General features: G+C 48.9%; 10 protein-coding genes across 12 annotated transcripts; 7 read left to right on the forward strand and 3 right to left on the reverse strand.

Moving 5' to 3' along the window:
- Window positions 1-16: 16 nt before the first annotated feature.
- TERG_03899 (uncharacterized protein) lies at window positions 17-2,267 on the reverse strand. 2 transcript variants are annotated; one of them, XM_003234799.2, is made up of 3 exons: window positions 1,378-2,267; window positions 1,154-1,322; window positions 17-1,096 (listed from the first exon to the last, which is right to left on the reverse strand). In XM_003234799.2, the coding sequence occupies exons 1-3, from the start codon at window positions 1,470-1,472 to the stop codon at window positions 593-595; spliced, it is 768 nt and encodes a 255-aa protein (XP_003234847.1). In that variant the 5' UTR covers window positions 1,473-2,267; the 3' UTR covers window positions 17-592. The 2 variants fall into 2 exon arrangements, with proteins under 2 accessions (XP_003234847.1, XP_047606117.1); XM_047749676.1 differs by having other exon boundaries at window positions 1,154-2,267.
- Window positions 2,268-2,372: 105 nt separating this feature from the next.
- TERG_03900 (uncharacterized protein) lies at window positions 2,373-4,899 on the forward strand (the record flags this gene model as incomplete). Its single annotated transcript, XM_003234800.1, has 5 exons — window positions 2,373-2,558; window positions 2,622-3,450; window positions 3,515-3,947; window positions 4,015-4,303; window positions 4,387-4,899. 5 exons carry the CDS (start codon window positions 2,373-2,375, stop codon window positions 4,897-4,899), a joined length of 2,250 nt encoding a protein of 749 aa, XP_003234848.1.
- Window positions 4,900-6,275: 1,376 nt separating this feature from the next.
- On the forward strand, window positions 6,276-8,078 carry TERG_03901 (uncharacterized protein; the record flags this gene model as incomplete). Its single annotated transcript, XM_003234801.2, has 1 exon — window positions 6,276-8,078. The coding sequence occupies exon 1, from the start codon at window positions 6,294-6,296 to the stop codon at window positions 8,076-8,078; it is 1,785 nt and encodes a 594-aa protein (XP_003234849.2). The 5' UTR covers window positions 6,276-6,293.
- A 558-nt stretch (window positions 8,079-8,636) lies between these two features.
- On the forward strand, window positions 8,637-10,079 carry TERG_03902 (uncharacterized protein; the record flags this gene model as incomplete). The annotated part of the gene is made up of 6 exons (XM_003234802.2): window positions 8,637-8,655; window positions 8,718-8,764; window positions 8,843-8,986; window positions 9,062-9,287; window positions 9,351-9,916; window positions 9,978-10,079. 6 exons carry the CDS (start codon window positions 8,637-8,639, stop codon window positions 10,077-10,079), a joined length of 1,104 nt encoding a protein of 367 aa, XP_003234850.2.
- Window positions 10,080-10,610: 531 nt separating this feature from the next.
- Window positions 10,611-12,387, reverse strand: TERG_03903 (uncharacterized protein; the record flags this gene model as incomplete). 2 transcript variants are annotated; one of them, XM_003234803.1, is made up of 3 exons in its annotated part: window positions 10,611-10,870; window positions 10,932-11,680; window positions 11,813-12,387. In XM_003234803.1, the coding sequence occupies 3 exons, from the start codon at window positions 12,385-12,387 to the stop codon at window positions 10,611-10,613; spliced, it is 1,584 nt and encodes a 527-aa protein (XP_003234851.1). The 2 variants fall into 2 exon arrangements, with proteins under 2 accessions (XP_003234851.1, XP_047606118.1); XM_047749677.1 differs by lacking the exon at window positions 10,611-10,870 and having other exon boundaries at window positions 10,903-11,680.
- A 1,375-nt stretch (window positions 12,388-13,762) lies between these two features.
- TERG_03904 (uncharacterized protein) lies at window positions 13,763-14,882 on the forward strand (the record flags this gene model as incomplete). Its single annotated transcript, XM_003234804.1, has 2 exons — window positions 13,763-14,291; window positions 14,368-14,882. The coding sequence occupies 2 exons, from the start codon at window positions 13,763-13,765 to the stop codon at window positions 14,880-14,882; spliced, it is 1,044 nt and encodes a 347-aa protein (XP_003234852.1).
- A 355-nt stretch (window positions 14,883-15,237) lies between these two features.
- Window positions 15,238-17,453, forward strand: TERG_03905 (tubulin gamma chain; the record flags this gene model as incomplete). The annotated part of the gene is made up of 6 exons (XM_047748180.1): window positions 15,238-15,960; window positions 16,198-16,444; window positions 16,641-16,753; window positions 16,820-16,873; window positions 16,947-17,129; window positions 17,184-17,453. 6 exons carry the CDS (start codon window positions 15,238-15,240, stop codon window positions 17,451-17,453), a joined length of 1,590 nt encoding a protein of 529 aa, XP_047604156.1.
- Window positions 17,454-17,645: 192 nt separating this feature from the next.
- TERG_03906 (tubulin gamma chain) lies at window positions 17,646-18,311 on the forward strand (the record flags this gene model as incomplete). Its single annotated transcript, XM_047748181.1, has 1 exon — window positions 17,646-18,311. One exon carries the CDS (start codon window positions 17,646-17,648, stop codon window positions 18,309-18,311), a length of 666 nt encoding a protein of 221 aa, XP_047604157.1.
- A 1,732-nt stretch (window positions 18,312-20,043) lies between these two features.
- TERG_03907 (uncharacterized protein) lies at window positions 20,044-21,928 on the forward strand (the record flags this gene model as incomplete). Its single annotated transcript, XM_003234807.1, has 9 exons — window positions 20,044-20,213; window positions 20,275-20,288; window positions 20,347-20,419; window positions 20,486-20,817; window positions 20,877-21,017; window positions 21,082-21,296; window positions 21,358-21,583; window positions 21,659-21,774; window positions 21,839-21,928. 9 exons carry the CDS (start codon window positions 20,044-20,046, stop codon window positions 21,926-21,928), a joined length of 1,377 nt encoding a protein of 458 aa, XP_003234855.1.
- A 501-nt stretch (window positions 21,929-22,429) lies between these two features.
- Window positions 22,430-23,034, reverse strand: TERG_03908 (uncharacterized protein; the record flags this gene model as incomplete). Its single annotated transcript, XM_003234808.1, has 4 exons — window positions 22,430-22,586; window positions 22,655-22,711; window positions 22,794-22,879; window positions 22,939-23,034. 4 exons carry the CDS (start codon window positions 23,032-23,034, stop codon window positions 22,430-22,432), a joined length of 396 nt encoding a protein of 131 aa, XP_003234856.1.
- Window positions 23,035-24,657: the final 1,623 nt, after the last annotated feature.

Genomic DNA, 24,657 nt, shown 5'->3' on the forward strand with positions numbered 1-24,657 from the left:
AGGGGGGTTTATGCAATGCATGCTACTAATGTGATTCTCCCATCCGTACGAAGCCTTGTATAAAGCCTTGGATTTCTTCGCTTCCTCTAAAGGTGAACTTTGCCCTTAGCGAAACCTGCCAAAGGTCCTCAAACACCCCCCATCATCTTCTCAAAGATCGAGATATACCTGATCTTGGTTTCCGGACAAGCGTTTAAATATGGGGGCAAATGTCTAGATTTCTACTTTTCAATTGTTATTTTTATCTTGAACATATTTGGAATCCAAGCTAATTATCGCTAATATGAATCTTGGAGTTGGCAGACTCTCTATAATTTACTATACTATTACTGCGATATCAGTTCTAGACCTGCTTACTCTCCACTGGTTTTACATGACTTGTGTGGGTTCATGATCAGGTCACTTTGTCAGATACCTATACGTCCAACCACTACAGCTACCTACATGACCATGTTCACATTGGCTTGTGTCGACGGCTCTCTCCTTTCTTCCGCTTGAAAAATTCAAATACTGATTCCAGTCTATATTCGAGCGATGTCTAGAAGATACCAAGGCAAACAGCCACCATCTAGTCTAAGACATGAACAGGAAATCACTTTCTCCCCTTCGCAAAAAATAGAGTCTTTTTCCCACCCCAGACCTCAGGAACGGTCATCTCCTCTTTCAGCACCGTATATTCGCTCTCCTTGCAGCCTGCCTTTTTGAAAAACTCATGCATATCGTTCTCGGTGAACCCACTATGAGACACCGTGTGCGCGGCAGGATGATTAATATCTACGGGATGAACGTCCTTTCCTTTTTTCTCCCAATCGGCAACAACAACAATACCGCCTGGTCTAAGACGTTCGGTGAGCCTGTTGATCAGCTTCTGTGGGTCGTCGATGTGATGCAGCGCGTGGACGATGATGATAAGGTCGAACTTGAAGAATTCCTCTCCGGCAATGGAGGGAGTGCCTTCGGCTTCAGTCAGATTGCCCTTGACAGCATATATCTGAGTCTCTGGCAGTTTCTCTTGGCGAGCCGTCTGGTTGAATTTTTCAACCATGCCGGCGGCCTCGTCGACGCCGATGCATTTGGAGAAATAAGGGGTGAAGAACTGTGCATTGGTTAGTTGAGATAATATATAAGTACTTGAAGAGCAGACATGGCTTACCCGTGAGATATATCCTTCACCGCACGCATAGTCCATCATTTTACCTTTCAACTGACCATCGGTTGGGGGATGAGCATCGAACCAGGACAGGTTCTCCTGGAGGTGCTCGCGGATCTGCTTTTGGCAGGAGATGACCCATTCAGTGTCAAACACAGTCGAAGCAGCGGAACTAAAGATTTCTCAGCGTCCTGGCAGCACCTACTGGAGGGGGAATGGGGCCGTACCTCCAGTATTCTCCATTGACCTGGGTATGGCTGGGGCCATGCCCGTGGCTGTGGTGATGATGGTGGTGGTGGTGATGGTGATTGTATCCACTCATGATTGATTGCTAAGGCAATGTTGATAAAGGCTGAATACCAGGTATTGAATGCTCTGTGACGAGGGTATTTGGCTAGGGGATGTCTGATGCCTTGAGAAAAGTTCAGGGCACAGCGATGCTTCAAGGTCCTTTTATACCTCAGACTCATCCATTTCAACATCCATCAATTACCCCGGAGACATTTTCAAATTGTCTCCGAGCACTATTTTTAATTCTCTTGGTTGTTTTATTCTCGACCAGATGGCTGAGATTATGGGGCTTTTGAGCATAAAGTGCGGCTCCAACCTTGTGTACCCTGCACCTGAGAGGTTCAAAATCACCCACAACTGACGCCAACTTTTCCATGAGCTGATCCATGTCAGCACAATAATATCTGATGGGTAACGAGACATTCACAACACTATTGCTCGGTTTCTGTCGAACATTTTAGGTATTATGGCGTTTATGCCCTCAAGGTGCTTCGAAACCAATTGTTGTCTGACATCATCAAAGACCGGGATGCGAGGGGCTGCATAACGCTCCGAAAAAGTCTCCGCGGTGTGCATGTTGATCACCATGTGCTCCACCAACGGGGTGCGATTAATGTATCATGAAATGCACTCAATAAAGGACCAAGATATTGTATCACATTGATACACCATGTACGTCCACCATGATCAGACGTTGTCAAGTTTCAGTTTGTGGGAAGAAAACTGCCAAGATTGATTAGATTAGATAAGATTAGTGCCAAGCCAGGGCGCACCTTATGTAATTAACACGTGATATGGCTCGCCGGTTCCTTTTTTTAGTTGACAGTCGATGATAAAAAAGGGCGATAACTCTTATAAGTAGATAGATGATAACGCGGACACGAAGGAGAAATTTTGCACCTTCGCTCAAGGTAGCCAACAGTCCACTTAGATGGCGGAACAGATGGAAGCCTCACCCGCTGTCCCAACAAACGCGGCGGACCGGACCTCCCGCGTCAACATGTTCCGGAAGAATGGCAAGCCGACGTCGTGTGAGCCATGCCGAATTTCAAAGGTCAGATGTGACCATGTAATGCCCATCTGTCAGCGGTGCGTGAAGAAAGGGATATCTGACAAGGTACTCCGGAATATGTCTATGTTTTTTTTACGGATTACTCCTTGATATTAATCGGATTGCTAGTGCTACTACCATGAGGCCCCTTTGACTCGGGTTAAGGACCGGAATCGAGTCACCAAGCCACAAGCTTCTAGTGTTGTTAGAGCATCTGTCTCGGGGCGGCGTATATCTGATGTCGAGAATATCCTTGTCAAATACCCAGCTTCTTCAGAGGAGAAAGCAGATGGCGGGACCACCATTCAGAATGCCTACCTTGGCTCAACCAGCTTTCTCTCCGTTTTTCAGGACACTCCATCTGGATTTTCCAGCTGCTCTGTCCTCTCGCCACAAGTAGATCTAGGACAATGGGGCTATGATGCAGCATATACGGAAATTAACCTGGCTCGACTGCTTTCCGCTTTCGAACTTTACGAGAAGCTAATCATTTCTTTCTACGAAAGATGCAACCTCACTATTATTCCAATGCAGCTCATTATTGCTCCTATAAGGACCACTAGGGCCTACTTTGATGCCGGTGGATGGCTTCAAAAGTCACGGCAGCGTGAACTGTACGCGAAGATAACTCAGAACACGGCTCGCCCACTGCAAGTCACCGGTACTCCATCGCTGGAAGGCTTTTGTTCTCTGTTCTCTGGAGAGAACATAAGATGGGAGTTTGTCGGAGTAATATTTTCCTTAGCTGGGCTGAGCGCTATTTCGGACCATCTTCTTACGGCAACGCCTTACCCTCCTGAGGACGAGGTTCCCAACAGAGAAGCATTCGCAAAGGAAATGGCTGCTGCATGTAATAGCTGTTCTCAACTATGCAAACGCTATGACAACTGCAACGATATAATGGTTTGGCTACAGTACACTTATGCAGTGCTATCGTCGGATGTTCTGGGAGAAACGAGTAAATATATTCCCTTCATACCCCCCCCCCATATTTACCCGGGAAACGTTTACTGAGCAGTTAGGCCACCATGTATACGCAGTTCTAGGCGACCTGGTCACCGATATATATGGGATGGGCCTTCATCGACACAAAAACCCAGATTCGGACGTACCTTTTTTCCTTTCAGAAGTTCGAAAGAGATTGGTTGCAGCAACATATCGAACAGATAAGAATATAGCCACATTTTTAGGACGGCCCCCACGCCTTCCTTATCACTATTGTGATGCATCCCTTCCTCTCGATATTGATGATGACGAGCTTTTTCTTCAAGGCGACGAGCTTGACAGGGTTCTACAGAAACTTACGCACGACGGCTGGGGTTCTGAAGGAACCTCAAAGGGTAAAATACGCCCTGTAACCGCCATCAGGATGCGTTATTTTTCCTCAATTTTTCGGGAGAAAGTATTGAGGCTGTCTCTTGGTCGAAAAGGGGCCAATTTCTCTCATGACCTGCAGTAAGCCGCCTGCCTAGCGTCATGTTTACTTCCAGAGTGATGATAGGTTTAACATGCAGCTATTTAGGGAAACGTATCAAGAGTGCAAGCGGATGTTGGATGGGGTTCCCGGTTGGTTCCACTATCGAACTAACTGCTGGGAAACGCTCGACTCGGTTACGTGCATTGTGAGCCTTGTGATTTACCTTGAGTGCATACATACAATGTTTCAGATTGAACGCATACGCTGTCGAGAAAAGCAGGGCTCAATAAGGGATCTTCTTGACAGCTCGATGCAAGCCGTTTCTGCTGTGATAGACTTCACCAAACAGGGGGAGAAGAAGGGTAACAAAGTTTGGAAAGACTTTGCTTGGGTGGTAAGTTCATCTAATTATCCAGGTTACCCACGGCTCTATAGAGTATAAAGGGCGATATTAAAATATAGGACCCTTGCGAATAGTTTCTACTCTATGCTCTACCAACGGCGGGTGTCCTCGCAATTGAGCTACATCGATGCACGGTCACCGAGACCCCTTTATCATCTAGCGCACCTCGGTCAGAAGTCGTTCGCAACCTCAGCATGATAGTTTCATGGTTCGAATGTACTGACCTGCCAGTTAATGCCACTCATAATACTTGTGTGGAGGTTAGTAAAGCTATCAATAAGCTTCTAGACGATACTCTCAACTATCAGCCTGGTACTTGCCAGCGACGAATAGGAGCTCAGCAGGGAGTCACTGAACTAGCCGTCCCATCTGAGATCCCGCAAAGTACGACCAGTGCTACCCCAGGAGAAGACGCCGATACCGCGGCGAAAAACACTAAGCCCTACGATTTGGGGGTTCCAATGCTACACCCTGAGCCATTTGGCAATGATTTGACCAATGGTATCTCTATTGGAACTGGCGAAAGCTTTCTCACCTGGCTTGATGAGCTTGGGATGGATACGTCCATCCCTGAGTTTCTTCTATGAAGGCACTGGCATAATTACAAGTTATGTATCGCAAAGTCACCCCTGCCAGCGCATTCGGTATCACTTTTCTAGCGCCATCACTAGACCTGAAGCAAGCCCCTCCTTCCTCAAGAAAGGCTTGTGGTTTTATAATATTTTTCCCCTCCCCCCTTCTTGAGGCTGACGGCAGAGCGAATTCTGAGTTGTACAGTTTGGACTCTGGACCGGGCTGCGAGATGGGATAGTTAACGAAGCCTGTTGGCCGTATGCTAACAACAAATCAGGTAACGGGTAGCCATCCAAGACACATTGAAGAGTTGTCATGCTCGCCAATAATAATATATGCACGGCGTACAAACACTGCAGGACAAGGTCTCCATGCCGCCTGCAACAGCTAAGCACTTGAGCCAGAGATAGGGATCAACGGCTGGATCTGGGGACCCTATTCGTCGTTTCTGGGGTGTCCCTATCCGAATGGCTTGTGCTATCATTGCTTTGGGGGTAGTATCACGCTCGTTCCTTTTTTATACGGAGTCTATCTTCGACCTTTTCGGCTTTGCGAGTCTTCAGGCTTCTGACGCGACACAACTCTGGAATCAAACTCAGCCATCACCATGCTGATCCAGTCATTCGAATTTTGGCTTGAACCGGCTTTTCTTCCAGGCCAAAAATATCTATCGTGATGGTATCTGCATATCGTCTTTACCCGGCGGGCAAGACTCTGGGATGAGGACATTTTGACTGAGGTCAACTGGTAACCAACGCCAACAATACAGCATATTCACCAAGTCTATCGGTGCATGCTAGCATATTAACCTATGTAACATTCTGTATTCGACATCTCTTCTGCCTATATTAGTCGGAGTAACTTCGGCTTGAGTCGTCATCTGCTGTCGAAGCCTGCAAGATGCAGCTAAAACTTCCCATCCCTCGCCCCTAGCTGAGAACGAAGAGGAGTTCCCCCCAAGTCGACAGTGGCGCTCTAACAAGGCCAATCATGGAAGCATCCCGCTCCATCCCTGGGGCTCGACGAGAGTTAAAGCGCCTCTCCTGTCCCCAGAGGGCTGGATGAAGGCCGCTGCCCGACTTCCCGGATCTATCTTCGCATTTCCAGAGTCCTGTGTTGGGCTTGGGGAAAAAGGAAAAAGGAACCCGGAATCGGTATATAGAACTGGCAGGCAACCCAAGACCCTTCAGGGGGGCTGGATTTTAGCTTCGGGCGACCTTGTCTCCTTCGTCTTCGCCTTGGAAGAAACCGAACTATCTTGCTATCAGCTTAAAAAAAAAAGAGTCCGCTGAAGTCGCAATTAAATAACGACCTCCTCCGCCCGGTTCCTGGGAGAGACCCAGTCGCGCGTTACGCATCTAACCCCGTCGTTACATGCATTCTCGTTGGCCGCGGGGGAAGACAGCGGATGAACGCAAGCAAGTGGCAGCCCTACGTCACGACGAAGGATCAAAGAATCACTATGGCTGGACAAGTGTCACCTGGCTCGGAGACGGTGTCGGCCTGCGACTCGCCCTCGGTGAAGCAGGAATGCGTAGCTTCCCCCGGATCTGCATCTGGTCCCAGTTCTGGTTCGGCTGCTGGATCGGTGGGTGGTGCTACGGCGGCTACAGCACCAACGACAGCGTCAGCAGAGCCTGCGATGCCTGGCAAGAAACGAGCGAGCACGTCCTCACGAGGAGTCGCTAACCTCACAGCGGAACAGCTGGCGAAGAAACGGGCGAACGACCGAGAGGCGCAGCGGGCTATTCGAAAGCGGACGCGCACACAGATTGAGTTGCTGGAGCAGAGGGTACGTGAACTGACCTCTTTACAGCCATATCAGGATCTCCAAGAAGCCCTACGACAGAAACACATACTACAGGCAGAGAACAATGAAATCAAGCGAAGACTTGCCTCTGTCATGGCGACCCTTCAGCCGATCCTCAATCATCATTCAGGACCTCTCACATCGACAATCCCGCCTTTGAGTCCTCACGACGACATTCCTTCCACGAGGGCCCATAGGCCCAGTTCCGTTACCAATGCAGATATACCTCCAATTCCGCCACCGCAGTCAGACTACGCAGGCTCTCAGCATCAGGCATCCCAGGGTGAGCCATCCGACCGACATCTACGAAACCCCGCGAGCGCCGAATTTACTAACGGCGGCGCTGGCGTCTATACAAGCTCCCCTGCAACAAGCGTTAGTCCGTCACCGTCGGCCTCCAGCCAGGCGCACGGCCATCGGCAAAGCTGGCAGCAGAATGCACCCACTTCTCGCAATGCTGATAATGCATGGCCACCGCATAACCAGCTCTTCGACTACCAGAAGCGTAGCCTTACGCATAACTTAGAGCTTTCGGGAAACGGCGAGAGACTGGGGTTGAATTTTCTCTTGGATTCAACGCAGAATGTTCCCAAAATAAACAACTTCCGTATTGGTGTTGGTTCTTCTTCCGCCAACGGACCCCTGTCGTACAATAACCGCTTGAACACTCCATCGTATGGAGACTCAAACATGTGTCCGTATTCGACACCCATCCGAAATGTTGAGCCTACCTGCCCCTTGGATGGCATCCTCCTTGATTTCCTTCGCACCCGCCAGCGAGAAGCAGCCGAAGGTGTTCCAAACAAGCAGCTTGTCGGCCCTCCTTACCCCAGTGTTTCTTCTTTGCTAAACCCGGCCAAAGGAATCTATTCACATCCTCTTTCAAAGGTATTCACCGATATTCTCAGCAAATTCCCAAATATCTCGAACCTCCCAGAGCAAGTTGCAGTTCTGTATGTCATGTTCCTCCTGATGAGGTGGCAGATATACCCAACCCGTGAGAATTACGACCGTCTCCCTGAGTGGATGACACCACGGACATCACAAATTGTAACTCCCCACGCGGCATGGATTGACTATTTACCCTGGCCCCGTATGCGGGACCGAATGGTTGCTTCGTATGCGGACTATGACTTCTCCAACTGGTTTATCCCTTACACAACGGGGCTCAGTCTCAACTGGCCTTATGAACCCACCGACACCCTCCTTGCCACTAATGACTCGGATGAGCTGATAATAAACCCAGTCTTTGAACGGCACTTGCGTGACCTGAATAACTGGTCTCTGGGAACGCTTTTTGCAACCACATATCCTCATCTAGTCGACACAACCAGGATCGTTCCTGAGTCGAATTCTCAACACAAGAACCGGAGCAGCGGTTGACCTTTGTACTCTTATATTCCTTCCAGTAGCCTACTTGGGACTTTTTTCTTGATATATCATTCAGATGCTTTCAGCGGGGGAGTTGGGGTTCGCCATTTGATTTCCGAGAAGTTCAGCATGTCTACGGAGTATATACAGCGGTGATAGCCAGACATTGATACTACCGAAGGTATGGCGTCGCTTTGGAGTTGATAGATATCGATTAAGCATCTTTGTAGCCTGCTATCCGCCTTAACCCAGTCCAATACTCATAATCTAAAAAACACCTAGAGTAATAACTCCCCGTCTTGTAGTTGTCCTGTAGTTGTCCGCCTCCATGGTAGTTCCGCGAGTTTTATATATTGGAAAAAAAACGCGCTAAACCTGATCGGGCGGCAACGCAACGAACTACGCAACAACTTCAAGTTCAGACATCGCGAGCATCCACAAGATCAGACAGCGAGAACAAACAACCCAGCGAGGGCAGCTCAGCATTGATATTCACTGCTTCGAGGCTCTCTCTACGCGACAACAAGTGTCCGGAAGAAGTGCTCATTCTCACCTCATATTCTACAGAAGATGGCGGAGCCTCCAATCGGTACCTACCCCCTCCTCATGCATCGATATATAGTTTCAGCTGCTAACTATGGCACATTCTAGTCCTCGATGGCGGAACGGGTTTCTTGAAAGTCGGATATGCCGCGCAGGTAGAAACCCCTGCGAGACACCATCCATTGATCTGGGAGAAGAGTGGTTGCTAATTGTATATCTCCCCGCATCGCCAGAACTTCCCAGAACACCAGTTCCCCTCGATAGTCGGGCGTCCAATCTTGCGAACAGAAGAACAGGCTGGTGACATAGTAGTCAAGGATATTATGTGTGGAGATGAGGCCGCTGCCGCCAGATCTATGCTTCAGATCTCCTACCCTGTACGAGCACGAACACCCGCCTCGGTTGTGATTACCGTTGCTGCCTGGTCCACTTCTAACATCTGGTTTGATTAGATGGAAAACGGAATTGTGAAGAACTGGGAAGATATGCAGCATCTATGGAACTTCACCTTTTATGACAAGATGAAGATTGATCCCACAGGCCGAAAAATCCTCTTGACTGAACCTCCAATGAACCCTCTTAGAAACCGAGAGAAGATGTGTGAGACCATGTTTGAAGGATACAACTTTGGCGGCGTATACGTTGCCATCCAGGCTGTCTTAGCGCTCTATGCCCAAGGTGTGCTTTCATCTGCAATTTCTGCTCTGGTCATGGCCAAATGCTGACACACCGTGATACTAGGACTGAGCAGTGGTGTCGTTGTGGATTCTGGCGATGGCGTAACTCACGTTATTCCGGTCTATGAGTCCACAGTCCTGAACCATTTGACCCGTCGTCTCGACGTTGCCGGTCGAGATGTCACCCGTAACCTTATTGCACTTCTCCTTCGTCGAGGCTACGCCCTCAATCGGACAGCGGATTTTGAAACCGTACGCCAGATTAAAGAGAAGCTTTGCTACGTCTCGTACGACTTGGAGCTGGACAAGCGCCTCTCTGAAGACACTACTGTACTGGTGGAATCATATACTCTCCCCGATGGCCGAGTTATAAGGGTCGGAAGCGAACGTTTCGAGGCGCCCGAGTGTCTATTCCAGCCACACCTCGTCGATGTTGACCAACCCGGTATTGCCGAACTATTATTTAACACCATACAAGCTGCCGACGTGGATGTGAGAAGCAGCTTGTACAAGGCTATTGTTCTAAGCGGCGGTAGCAGCATGTACCCGGGCCTACCGTCCCGACTAGAAAAGGAGTTGAAGCAGCTATGGTTGACCAGAAATCTACATGGCGACCCCGAGCGGCTAGACGTAAGACTGCATATATCCTTTCCCCAGCTTTGTTGATCGCTAGTTACTAACACCTAAATAGAAATTCAAACCGCGAATCGAAGATCCCCCACGAAGACGACATATGGTCTTCCTTGGAGGTGCGGTACTTGCAAATCTGGTAAGTGTAGACGCCTCCAATTAAATTTCTTAAAGTAATTCAAACTAACCAACTCTATAGCTCGCCGACAAGGACAACATGTGGATCTCAAAACAGGAATGGGAGGAACAGGGCCCGAGGGCCCTGGAGAAGTTGGGCCCTAGATAAATCAGCATATACAAAGACTAGACCTAGCTCTCCACAGTACGTACTTTATGACCAAATCAAGATATAGCCTCGCTTGCCTGCTCATTGACTAGTATTTCCGTGCCGATTTGAACATCCCTCATATCACAACATCAGGGACAATTTAGCGAGGAAAAAATACAGAGTTGAAAATATATTAGAACTCCACCCATGGTTTCCAGCTTCAGGAGCCAAAAAATCAACCATATAAACATGTTTCAAAAGTTATTTTTACAAGTGAATGAAAGAGTCCAGGGACTAAGTGAAATCTATATATGTCAAGTGGAAAAACGGACGAAGAAAAAGCCTGGAAAAGGGGGAATAAGAGGAAGCCCTAAAATTACATGTCGCCCTACGGGTTCAGGGTGAAGTATATCATGAGCTGGTAATTCATTCGTCAGACTCCGAGTCCGGACCTTCGTCTTCCAGTCGCTTCTTTCGTTCCTCGTCTAGTTCACGATATGTGCTCCAGCTTAAAAGTAGGAAGGCAACGGTGATCAAGATACCACCAACGATAGATGTGAAACCGAGTGCTTTGTGGTTGAATTTCCAATCAACGAGGGTAACCAGGAAGATGGTGAGAAGTGCTGCGACAGACGAGAGGACCGGTGAGGTAAGAGAGATAAGAACTAAGAATGATCCCGAGAAAGCTGGAGGATACTAGTTAGTATACCCGTGGTGATTAAGGGCAGAAGTGGGACTTATACGTACTGGCATTTGAAAGGGTGGAAATGATAAGAAGCCACGCAGTTTCTCCCCGTGGCAGCTGGAAGGTTTCCAAACCAAGGAGATGGAAGATGGGTAAAGGAATCCAAAGAACGAGAAGTGTAAATAGACCGATCATGCTCCCGAAGGTGTTTGCAAATATGACGCCGCGACCCGAGCTTGTCCCTTCCGGCGGGCAAGCAAACCGTTTAAACAAAACCTCGTATAGCCCATAAAGAACACTGCCAATGCCAATAATAATATTACCCAACGCCCTGTTAGATGCTTTGAGGGTCTCTGCATCTCCCGCAGGGGCACCTTCCGGAGGACCACCGGGGCCATATGCAATAATAATGACGCCAACGATAGCAACACCGACAGAGAAGACTTTATCGAATCGTAGTTTGTCGTTGAGTAGGGGGATGGAGAATGCGTAGGCAAAAAAGGCGGAACAATTGTAGATCGCAGTCAGGTCACTGCTGGTGGTTAGGTCAACGGCAACGTACCAGGACCCTCCTGCTATGGTGAGAGCCAAGGCCACGAAGACCGTCGTCCTGACCATATAAGGGATCGGAGACTTGTTCGACTGGCGGGTGGTGAGATGCAGTTCCTGAGTCTCGACCATCTGTGCCGTTGTCTGTAGGATATAGACATGTTTACGCCAGAATGCAGACCATGTGAGATGTCTCTTTTGAATTCGAAGAACAAGCAGCTGGACCGGCCATAGGAAAATCCACGAGCCATGTGTAAGGTAACTATATCATCGCCGGACAAGCCATTAGCATCCTCGAGGCTTATACAGCTAGTGGGAACAAAGACGTAAAAAGTGTAACCATCGGGGTTGGGGGAGGGAGGCACATAAAAAATAAAATAAGATGACAACTCACAGCATGCAATATGGTTTATTCCATCCCAACTCCTGCTGGATATAAACGGCAGTCTGAGTCTGCACTGTAAAGCTGATAAGACTGATGAACAATGCAAAGGCAGCAATGATATATTTCTTCCTTGTGGCATTATTTGCTCCAAAATCCGGACTTTTGCTTCTAAAACTCGGCCGTGCTCGAGACAGAGATGGCCGTCCTTCTTCCATGCTGGCCGGGCCGACGCTCGCAGACCGTCCACGGCTTTCGCCCTTCAAGAGCGGCACCTTGGACCGGCTCTCGCCCGGGCGCTGCATGCTGGGGCGTCCGATTGCCATGTCTCCATCCGAATCCTCCTCTGCTGAAGTATAAGATGGCTTGGTATGGTCGTCGGCGGAAAAGAGCGTGGTAGACTTATTCGCCGGTTTCAACTCCCGCAACCGAATGTCAGTGCTGGACGAGATATTGCTTGATCCTGCGGCTGCCGCTCGACGTCGAGAAAGCGAGCTGCGCCGTTCGGAAGTAGAACTGTTGAACTGATCTTCGTCCCGTGGAGTGTGAGAATGATGAGCTGGCTGGCTAAAGCTTTGTGGTGACATCCATGCGGGCTCCTTCGAAAGGGAAACAGATCTCCTATCGACTCTCTTTTTGTAGATCTGTCTCTTGGGCGCTCAGCTTTGCCCTGTCCGTCTCTTCTTTTCGCTTGAGAGGCTGCTGGCCTTGCGGCTCACGTCCGGTCGTGAAGCACCAGTGACATCGGATGGTTGCGCAGAACAGCCAACGGGCCAAATCAATTGCAGTGTGCCTCTGGCGTATGGGAAGCAGGCGGAACGTAGCACGCGTGATGCTGATAGAGCAATATTCAGTTGTAGAGACACATGAGCGTCCTCCTTTCTGCTTCCGTCCTTTCTCAGCTTCTTCTGTGTCCTTTTTGTGACGGTTGACGATGACGAAAATACGAAATTTGAAGGAGTTTCGCCCCCTTTCTGCTTAGTAAGTCTACGTGTCTCCAAGCACAATTAAAGAGCAAAGAAAGCGCATTTTCTTCGATAGTTCTATGATAGCTGAGCAAGAGTGTCTGTCTGGCTTCTTGCTCTCTCTCTAAGTTGGTCCTGTTGAGGCCGTTGGCTTGTCACGCCGCTGCTGGGTGTGCCTGGTTGGCCGCGTGGTGGGCCGCATGGTTGAAAGGCGCTGCTCAGGAGGCACTGTTCATCACCAGGCCAGCGGTCAGGGGCTCGCCAGAACCCCCCGTTTTTTTATAGCGAAGATGATAGCAAATATAGACGTGTCCATAGGACTATATATAGCTGCGACCGTGGAGAGTACCCTCGCACAGGGGCCAGCTATGGCGTCCAATAAGGGTAAACTGGCACTTGGCCAGGGGACATCGCGTACACGTTACACCCGCCACCTGGAAGCAGGATACTGACTGGCACAGAGTATGGATAATGTGAGTCTCGTACTCCATTGAGCAAGTCTCGGATAACAAGCAGCCTCCTGCTTTTGTTTTCCTATCTTCCGGCCCGGGGCTGTGTCTGGAGTATGGACTGCCTGTGATGGAATGACGTCACTCTAGCTATATCGCTGCTGTAGCGCCCTCATATCAGATAACTGCTTCACGTCCGTTCGACCGTCAATATTGCGCAATATAGCCAACTGCATCCCCAGGAGGCACCGCCATTCGCGGTAGACATATTCGGAGAGTGTTTTATCTCGGGTCGAGGTCCTGATACTGAGAGGTCGCTACGACCGATTTTTCAAGCAAGCAGCCTTACTCTGCGAAAGCCAAAGAACTAAATGATAACAATTAGTAATTCATACGAGCAACAGCGAACTTCGAATAAACCAGGACTCAGGCAGAGTACATAACCGCGGCAAAGGATATAAAGCACCCCGCCCTTTCTCAATATCCATCCCCTACCGAAAGGGCCGTCAAATTAAACACCTACTGAACAACACCCAACCCAACCAGCCATGTTGGTAGTACCGGAAGTCCCCCGGGTGATCCTGGGGCTTATGACATTTGGCCCTGATGAGAAGGCTATGGCCCGGATAACAAGTATCGATGAGTTCAAGAGATGTCTCGATCTCTTCATGAGCAAAGGGCACTTTGAAGTCGACACTGCACGGGTCTACGTTGACGGGAAACAGGAAGCTTTCACTGCCCAGGCTGGCTGGAAAGCTCGCGGCCTCACGCTGGCGACGAAATGGTATCCTCGGGCTCCTGGTGATCACAAGGGGGAGAAGGTTCGGGCCAAACTCGAGGAGTCCCTGAGGGAACTGCAGACGGACTGCGTTGACATCTTCTATCTTCACGCTGCTGATCGATCTGTGCCATTTGCAGAAACCCTGGAGGCAGTCAATCAACTGCACAAGGAAGGAAAATTTGTGCGGCTTGGATTGAGCAATTACACGGCCTTCGAGGTAGCGGAAATAGTTACGATGTGCAACGAGCGAGGATGGGTGCGGCCGACAATCTACCAGGGCATGTATAATGCTATCAGTAAGTGGCACAATCACCATGAAGATCAGTCTTATCAAGGGGTGTGAAAACTAATTATTTGCTTCCTGCAACGCAGCCCGGTCCATTGAAGCTGAGCTAATACCCTGCTGCAAGCGATATGGGATGGACATTGTTGTCTACAACCCGCTAGCCGGCGGGATCCTGTCAGGCAAGTATAAAACGGCAGACGTCCCGGCAGACGGCCGCTACAGCAACACCCATTCGGGCGGAGAGCTGTACCGACGCAGATATTTCAAGGATGCCACATTCGATGCCCTGAAGATTATCGAACCGGTGGCGGAAAAGCACAAGCTAAGTCTTGTCGAGATTGCATTCCGCTGGATGCTGCACCATTCTGCTCTGAACATCAAAGAAGGCAAAGACGGAGTTATTATAGGCGTGAGTAGCTATGAACAGCTCGAACAGAACCTGGACGACCTGGAGAAAGGCCCGCTTCCGGATGAAGTTGTTACTGCACTCGACGAGGCTTGGATGGTTGCAAAGGCTACCACAGCGAATTATTGGCACCTAGACCTGAAATATACTTATGACACAAAGGCAGCTCTGTTCAAACTAGAGCAGAGTGTGTAATTCATCTAAGTACTTGTTAGCCCGTCCACATTCGAATGCAATTAGTTCCATGGATAGCTGTCTATTTTGCTCGCGTGCGGTGCATTTCTCTATCGGGTTCCAAGTGGGCCGAAAGCACTCAGCCGGCCAGCTCGGCAGTGGGTTTGGTCGTTATCTATGGAGTTTTGGTCAGAGATAGACCACGATCCCGATGGAACAGGTACACATTTCAGGGTCTCGACCGTCGAGTATCCATCGGATTGTTTCTCTCGTCTAGATAAACGGATTCTTTTTTTTGTTGCATAGGGCTTGAAAAATGGAGCAGGACAAGCAACGATAACGGTTCCTCATAATCAACCCAAACACATCAGCTCATATGACCGATGCCTTCAAACCGATAGTCAATGGGGTAAATTTCAGGGGCAAATCGGCTGCCGAAATCTATAGTAGAGGAAATGAGCTCTCGGGAGAACTCTCGGCGGTTCGATTTGACTATTTTACAGCCCCCACGGAGCCCACTGTCTCAAAAGAAGGGAATATCCTAGAAGGCATACCTAGTATCAACAGTGGGAGGCAATCAGCCCTGTCTGCCGAACACTGTTTCCCGCATCTCCGGGAGTTGGTAGGGGAGTATGACGCCTTCTTGGTTGCCTGCTACTCTCCTCATCCACTGGTTGGTATGCTGAGGAGAGCAATCAGCGAGCGTAATGAGAAGCTCCAACGTGAATCCACCGATGGAAAAGCACCGTTCCAAAAACGGCGACAGTATGTGACCGGCATAATGGATGCGAGCGTAGAGATGAGCGCATATTTCGCCGGGTTGAACAGCGCGTGCCTCGCTGAGCAGCATACTCCAGGCAAATTTGGAATCGTCACCACGGCAGACGAGTGGAAGGAAGAGCCTGACACCGCAGCGAAGGAGATGCTACAGTCCAACGGAAGTGATCCTGATTTGACATTCGCGGGTGTCGAGACAACGGGGCTCACGGCTGGCGAATTGCACAGCGCTCCAGCAGAGCTGGTCAGGTCCCGCATCAAGAGAGCGACGGGAACGGCTGAAGGACAGCGCAGGCCCGTCACTGCGGGTGGTTTCTATGGGGTGTGCAGCCATGGCCGGGATGGAAGAAGCTGTTCTTGAGGGCTTCGGCGAGAGTCAGGGAGCTGTTGTAGTCGATGGAACCGCTGCTGGCGTTGCTGTCTTGCTCGCGCAGTGTAGGGCCGGTAGTAGCTAGCCAGCTAATAACCACATATTCAGCATCCTAGTCGCATAGAAGCCAGTAGTCTCTGTCAATATAGACGCTGTCATTAATGAATAATAGCCATCTTCGTCGAATAGTCTGTCTGTCGTACCAGCGTGGTTGTTGCTTGGGCCGACGTTGTTGCTGCCCGCAGGTTAGTTAAAACCGCCGGCGCGTCGCGTTTCTCCAGCGAAAAACCACAACCGCAGAGCGATGTAATCAACAGCAATGCCCAGGTAGGCTCTTCAGGCGATGGATTTTGGTCTTATTTTGAACGATATACTGACGTTTCCGGTCTCTGCAGGGAAATAATCACTATCCAGGCCGGCCAGTGTGGCAATAACAGTATGTTCGGCCGTCAAAAGCCCCCCGTTCGACCCCTCTCCAGATTCCCTAAATGCCCCTCCGACGACGGCGTACAAGCTCGATAGAAGGATGCGCTACTGTCTAGAGACTCGAATACGCCCTATATACTGCGCTGTTCAAGCTGAAGTCTTCTGAGATTTGGCGTTGTGTGACTGCTAACATGGGTTACTTGCAGTTGGGACGCAGTTCTGGCAGCAACTCTGCCTGGAGCATGGCATCAACCAGGATGGAAATCTAGAGGAGTTTGCTACAGAGGGAGGCGACCGCAAAGACGTGTTTTTTTACCAGGTATTTACATTTTCGGAAAAATGGTGCGGTGGTTTCTACGTATAGCATTGCTAAAAGGATGTATAGAGTGACGATACTCGCTATATTCCCCGAGCCATATTAATCGATCTTGAGCCGAGAGTACGTCCTGACTGGAACGACGAGATATCCCGATGGGTATAATATTGAAGGAGCCTGGCTAACTGCTATGTAGGTCCTCAGCACGATCCAGAACGGCCCGTACAGCAACATATACAACCCGGAGAACTTCTTTATAGGCAAAGATGGCAGTGGTGCGGGGAACAACTGGGCAGCTGGTTATGCCACAGGTGACACGGTGCAGGAGGAGATATTTGACATGATTGACCGAGAAGCAGACGGCAGTGATTCATTGGAGGTAAGTGATGTCAACTCGGCGTGGTGGTTCGGATGGTATAGCTAACTCTGCCAGGGTTTCATGCTGCTTCACTCCATTGCAGGTGGAACAGGTTCTGGACTCGGAAGCTATATTCTTGAGCGAATGAACGACCGATTTCCAAAGAAACTGATCCAGACATACTCCGTCTTCCCTGACACGCAGGCTGCAGATGTTGTCGTCAACCCGTATAACAGTCTGTTGACTATGAGAAGGCTTACGCAAAATGCAGATTCAGTCGTAAGTTTGCAACGGCCTATCACCAGCTATCTCAAAATGCAGACACGGCATCAGACAGGCAACTAATAGCGAAATGCATGCTTAGGTTGTGCTAGACAATGGAGCACTCTCCAGAATTGCGGCAGACAGGCTCCACGTGCAAGAGCCGTCATTCCAACAGACGAACCAGCTGGTGAGCCTCTCCTATGCCTGATGAAACCGCTCCAGGATCAATATTTCCTTCCGGTTAGCTAACCCTTGCATTAGGTTTCCACAGTCATGTCCGCTTCGACAACTACCCTTCGGTATCCAGGTTATATGCATAACGACCTTGTCAGCGTGATAGCATCTCTCATTCCAATCCCGCGTGCGCACTTCCTGATTACTTCATACACGCCATTCACCGGCGATCAGGTTGAGCAGGCCAAGACCGTGCGGAAGACGACGGTGCTGGATGTGATGCGCAGGCTACTCCAGCCTAAGAACCGCATGATGTCAATAACACCCGGTAAATCAAGCTGCTATATCAGCATCCTTAACATTATCCAGGGCGAGGCAGACCAGACCGACGTCCACAAGTCTGTTTTGCGCATCCGGGAGAGGCATCTGGCCTCCTTCATACCCTGGGGCCCGGCAAGCATACAGGTAGCTATCCCAAAGAAATCACCTTATCTCCAGAACACGCACCGAGTCAGTGGCTTGATGCTGGCCAATCATACCTCAGTGGCGACATTATTCAAACGTATCGTTAGCCAGTACGATCGTCTGCGGAAACGCAACGCCTTTTTGGAGCAGTACAAAAAGGAAGCTCCCTTTGCAGACGGGCTGGGTGAGTTTGACGAAGCGCGAGAAGTGGTTATGGACCTCGTCGCTGAGTACGAAGCTGCGGAGAGGCCAGATTATCTTGGGGGAGGGGCTGAGGGAGATCATGCAGACGAGGGATAAATTAAAAATAAAAAAATAAAAAAAAAACCCCCCAAACAAAACAAAGACGGAGACGAAGAAACAATTCTCGAAGACCTTAACTAATGGAAATGGCATCTCTCTTTCTCCAACCAAGCCTACCTGCTCTTTGGCCAATTTCAAAGCCGCCTGTTAAGCCGGGGATGGCCGGATGTATAGCTAAGGTACAACCCCCATACACACTGATGTACACTCCGTAAAAGGGAAGACGACGATTGTCGGGGGTCCTGGGGGTAAAACACACGGCATCTAGAGCCCACAGTATCAGTCAGCGCGCCCTCCACTCTCAACCTGGCTTGCTGTGTGGTGGTTGGCTCAGGGGCACAAGCAAGTGTCCACCACGCAGTCAAGCTGGGCAGCGATGTCCATGCCTGAGCCCCCCATCCTCTTCCCCGTCACCCGCAATCTCCATGGAGCCCATCTCATCTCCCGTCGCCCTAACACGTCCTCTATCACAAACACTGCAGCTTTACTAATAAGTAGATTTATGTTTATTGCTGGGCGCTTCTCGCCTTGTGTTGTCGTCGTCGTCGTCGTCGTTGTTCGTCGTCGCCGCCAACCTCGCCTAACGTCGCCTTATGCACGAAAACTCTTCAGCCAAGAAAAAAGCTTATCTTGGCCTTCCCGCTCGGCAAGGCGCTTCCGAGCCGCGGCCGCCTTTATTTCTACCGCAGGGACGAAGCTTCTATCAAACTTCTATACATGCAGTATACAAAGCGACTTCTGCGCGGGCTGCAAATGTGAAGCTATACAGATACGTGTTGTTGTGATGGTATGGCTATAACCACGCTGTGTTATGCGGAGACAACCTATAACCACGCTGTGTTATGCGGAGACAACCACCCTGGGGAAGACATGGCCCGCTTCGCTCCACACGTCTCTGACATATATTATTCGAGAAGGATGCAATACTGTTGCAGCGCCCCACGGAGACGGTGGAGCGATGGTACAGTTGTTGGTCAGCCCTGGTTGCATCAGGACGTCAGCGGCCGGAGCAGATCGTCGCCTTGCTCATAGCAGCTCCACTCTTGGAGGCAATCCCGATTGATCCCAGAGCATGGTCAGCCAGTTGCCAAGTACAGCTATTGGGTACGCTGTGTGCCCCCTGCCAGTTGACAGGTTGATCGGCTCTTCTTCGTGCCTTCTAAGATTGTTCTCCGGAGCGTCCGGGGAACGAGAGTGTGGAATTAACACCGCAAACGAACCTGATCCCAACATGATCCTTGGAAAAGGAGCGAACTCTGGATAGTGGATTTGCCTAGAAACCAGGCCCGCATGATGCTCAACCAAAGTCGACTTAGACGGGCCAGCGCGGCCAGCCATCTACATCATTGACTCTAAACTAGCCGGGAGGGGGTTGGCTCGTTGTACCTCCCATAACTTTCTTGTTGTGCGTGGCGACGGAGAACCGGGGAAATTGAAAATTACCAAAACCCAAGAGCGGGAAAGCCTGCTTTTGGCTTGGGTCAGAGTGGATGATTCAATAAAAGGCTGAGCATCTCGACATCCTTCCCTTTCCTCTTCTTCTTGACTCTCTCAGCTTCCTCTCGTGCCTGCTCTGCATCTCCTTCAACATACCCTCCACCAGCCACTTTCTCCATTTGTTGCAGACGCACGGCCAACCACTCTCCCATTTACTGACAGAGCTCTCTCTCTTACACCGAACCCGCACAGAGGGAAAAGATAGACAGGACAGGGCATACACACCGTCGCCATGTCGACAGACCAGAAATCGGAGGATAAGATCAATCAGGATATCTCTCTCCGTAACAACAACATAGATGAAGAGCAAAATGAGATCTCAAAAGATCTTCCAGCCTACCAAAATGATCCTTTCGGAGATGAAGAATTTTCAGATGTCAAGTATAAGGTCATGACGTGGTGGTAAGTAGCTAGCTACCTATTATGGCTCTTTAACTAGTTTGATCGCTAACAACCTATCCAGGCAATGTGGAATGAGTATGAACTCCCGCTGTTATGTTGGGCGGCCTTCTGTCGATAGCTAATAATGCTCTAGTTATGATTGCCGAGACGATATCTCTTGGAATTCTCTCCCTACCCTCCGCGGTCGCAGCGCTGGGTATTGTCCCGTAAGCATCACGCTCATCATTATAGCCCTCAAAGACCATACTAATATGTTTCTACTTTCTATACAGTGCTATAGTTATTATAATAAGTCTCGGCCTCCTTGCCACATACACCGGATATGTAATCGGCCAGTTTAAGATGAGATATCCTCATGTCCACAACATGGCGGATGCCGGAGAGGTCCTCATGGGCCCTATCGGGCGAGAAATCCTGGGAGCTGCTCAGTTACTCTTCTTGGTCTTCATTATGGGAAGTCATATCCTAACCTTCATCGTCATGATGAACACCCTCACCGATCATGGAACATGCAGCATTGTCTTCGGAGTTGCCGGGATGATCCTTTCTTTACTCCTTGCGCTTCCACGAACCTTGAAGAACGTTTCTTGGCTGTCGATATCATGTACGTTGTTATCTGCTCAGGTGCTTCTATCTGCTACCAGTCCACTGACTGTCCTCTAGCTTTCATCAGTATCCTGGCGGCCGTGTTCGTCACTATGATTGGAATCGCTATTCAGCATCCTGGAAAGGCAGTTGAAATAACCGTCAAGAGCGATCTTTACCACGCCTTTTTGGCCGTCAGCAACATTGTTTTCGCATATGGTACGTTCCATCCTTAAGAGCACTTAATGCTTTGTGTTATGATCCATATTAATAAATTGTGCAGCTGGTCATGTGGCATTCTTCGGGTTCATTTCTGAGTTGAAGGAGCCTGCTGGCTACCCCAAGGCCCTTTACCTCCTTCAGGGAAGCAATACGACCCTATACACTGTCAGTGCTATTGTTATCTATATTTACGGCGGAAAGGATGTTGCCTCCCCCGCCCTCGGCTCTACGGGACCAATCCTACGAAAAGTTGCATATGGAGTCGCTATGCCAACAGTATGTCGCAATAGATTGAATTTTCTCCACTATCACTGGTTGCTGACACACAATTCTGTAGATTGTCATTGCTGGTGTGATCAACGGTCACGTCGCTAGCAAGTATCTTTACGTCCGTATCTTCCGTGGAACCAACAAGATGTCACAGCGGACTTTCCTCTCCCTTGGTACCTGGGTCGCTATTACCGTTGTTCTCTGGGTTATCGCCTGGATCATTGCCGAAGCTATCCCTGTCTTCAACAACCTTCTCAGTTTGATCACTGCTCTTTTCGCCAGTTGGTTCACTTGTGAGTTCCTCCCCATCTATCCAATCCATCTAGGTCTACAATATGGGAATAAACAGCTAATAATGGATTCAACAGATGGTCTTAGCGGCTTGTTCTGGCTATTCATCAACAAGGGCAAATACTTCTCCTCGCCACGCAAAATCTTCCTCACTTTCCTCAACTCCTTTGTTTTCGTCGCTGGTGCGACAATTGTAAGTGTTAAGTCATGAATCCTGAATCTGGTCTATACGTTAGTACTAATAATGTGTTTAATAGTGCGGACTTGGTCTATATGTGTCCGGCAAAGCGCTTCATGATAGCCCGGCCGGAGCCAGTTTCTCATGTGCAAGCAACGTTGAATATTAGTAAGCTAGAAAGAGCCATGAAACATTTGGCAGATTTCATTTTATACCACCATTTGATGAATTATGTTCCGCGAGTCATTTAGATATTTTAGATCGTTCATTGAGGTGCTTGGTCCACCTGTCGAGAGACAGTTTGTTTTCTAGCGTGTCTGGAGCAGTCATCAAGTTATGTTTAATTTTCAATGTACAAATACTATGATGCGAGTTATCAATAAATCAATCCTCGAACGATGAAATCTACAAATTCATTCCACAGTGCAACTTCCAAAGACACTGATGAGCACTAATATCATGGCTATCAAAGACTAGAAGATGATAACGTACTCTAAGGAAGCTCAGAGACCGAATCGAGGATTAAAATTAAACAGCTATGTAGAAAATGAAGTCCGTAAACGAGTGACTGGTTTGTTACATTTGCAACACACAGAAATGAAAGGGAAAGGAGGTATAATATGACAAGGGACATTCGCTCCATCGTGGCTTGAACGAAGGGACGTGCCGTCTATCCGCTCTCGCTGTCCCCCTGTTCGGCAGGCTTCTCACCCTCTTCGGGGATATAGAGACATTTGATGCTCTTAGTTTGACGGCCATCATGCTTGAAGGCATCTGGAACACTGCGAGAAGAGACGATAGAAGTGCTGGTTTCGCAATTTTCATCGCTAGATGATTGTTAGTGTTTGCTTGGAGGGGGCTAGACTATTCATGGGATATTGTAGAGAAGACGTACGAATAGAATTGGCACAGGGCACCGCGGGGTAACTTCACGGATCCAACGGAGGTAACGCTATGGGATAATATAGGTTAGTGATCGACCATACTGTCAATAGGGTGGCCGGGATGGTATCCAAGTTTTTCGAAGGTCATACAATGGATCAGCCAGCGGGTTGCACTCAGCATCAATTGGGAGTTCCTTGCGACGGCCATTGAACCCAGTCAAGCTATAGATAGCAGCCTGCAGGACAAGTGTTAGCACATCGTCAATTTTGAGAGGATATATTGATAATTGCTTACATTGACGTTGCAGGTGTCTGTGGTAGGCGCTGGGCCGGCACTGACGAGAGCAACACTCGTAGCCATAGCAAGGGCAATGAAGTGAGAGAAGAACATTTTTGATGTTTATGTAGGGAGCGGATGTTTAAACTGTGCTAAATCCAAGTATCTAAAGAGGGGTTTCTCTCCGCGAGGAATATCAATTGCTGACCCGAGTCTGGTGTTGATGGATAAAGAACAGATCAGGAGGTAAGGAAGGAGTTTTTATATTGAATCGACGTGGCTTCTGAGATTCCTTCTTGATCGAAAAAGGGGGTCTCAATTGATATCCCAGTTGATCCGTGAAACTGTGACAATGTAAATTCAGGTACAGATACCAATATCAATATATTGGCTGCTCTCTGTGCGTCGCAGTTGACATAATATGGTAAGTAGCATTGCTATCTTAAACACATCATCGCACGGAAGACAGCGTTCCACTGCAGTTTAGCTTGATCAAAACCACAGCTAGCTTTCCGGAGATGTAGTGTGTTCTCGAGTGATTGTTAGGGTATTGAGTGACTATCTTGGCCAACAGCCAAAGCACGACATCCTAAGAGTACTATTACCCTTTATTGTGGCCTCTTGAGTATATTGATATACATTCCACTGGATCCAATGAAACACAAACTTGTTGCAGTTAATGCCTGACAGCATTAAGTTGACTGTCCGTTAGACAAGGATTTACCTCTCAAGTCGGTGCATTAGGCTGTAAGCAAGACTTCGTTATTGTGTTAAAAATGAGTTAGAATAGGTCCCAAGCCTTGCTGTAAGATCCAATTCTGCACAGATAAGCTATTCCTGAACAGGGTTCCTCGCAGGCCAACTAACGAGTTTATAGTAGTTGAAACCCATTTTCCTATGTTAATCACAAGCTTTATAGTAGTTTTATAGAAATAAGCCCTCAAGATAAACTGCTTCCACGCAATAAAAAGGGGCTGTTGAGCTGGACACAGCGTCGAGATGTTGAGTAACATGACTCTAGCAAGTTCTGTCCAACATATAGTCGAGAGTAGAACATGTTCTCCTTGAACACCGGAGGACCGACATAGTTGCGCTACAGTATTGCACAGTTGTAATACTGGCTGGTCCAATTGTGAAGGAACTTCCTGTCAATGTTTCCTGTCACTGGGGCACATTGTAGAGATCGATAAAATAGGGTTCAATTGCCTCTCCTGAACATTAAGCAGCCAAGTGCACAGAGAACCAGGCCATGAAGTTTCCTCTAAGACTGGGAAAGACTAAACAGACATCCTCTGTTGGCCGGGTAGATTTTAATCGCGCTGGATATTATCATCAGGCTTTGGAGATGTCATACCCAAGGAAAAACCTGCTGTTCAGTGCTAGCCACAAACGAGTGTGATTTAGATAGCCTAGTCCAATCTCTGTGTTCTGCATTGTTTGCCTCTATGTACTCTTGAGGCATACTAAGCCAGTCCAGGCCAGGTAAATATTCTCCCAAAAAGGTTGATTGCTTGGGATATGAGGCGAGGGACGAAAAACTGGAGACATAGAACTGTCCAGGCTCTGTTATACTCTGAGAGGAAATCGCCTTTGGTGGCGACTGAGAGAAACATTGAGATGTTCTCGATATATAATTTCCGTATGTGTCAACGCCGCAGAGCAAATTGGCTGCATGAAAAGAAGACCAGGGCATCTCTCAACTTCATTCTCGACTCCGGTATAAGCCATAACATTCCT

The sequence above is a fragment of the Trichophyton rubrum genome (genome assembly GCF_000151425.1).
Source record: "Trichophyton rubrum CBS 118892 genomic scaffold supercont2.4, whole genome shotgun sequence".
Lineage (NCBI taxonomy): Eukaryota > Fungi > Ascomycota > Eurotiomycetes > Onygenales > Arthrodermataceae > Trichophyton > Trichophyton rubrum.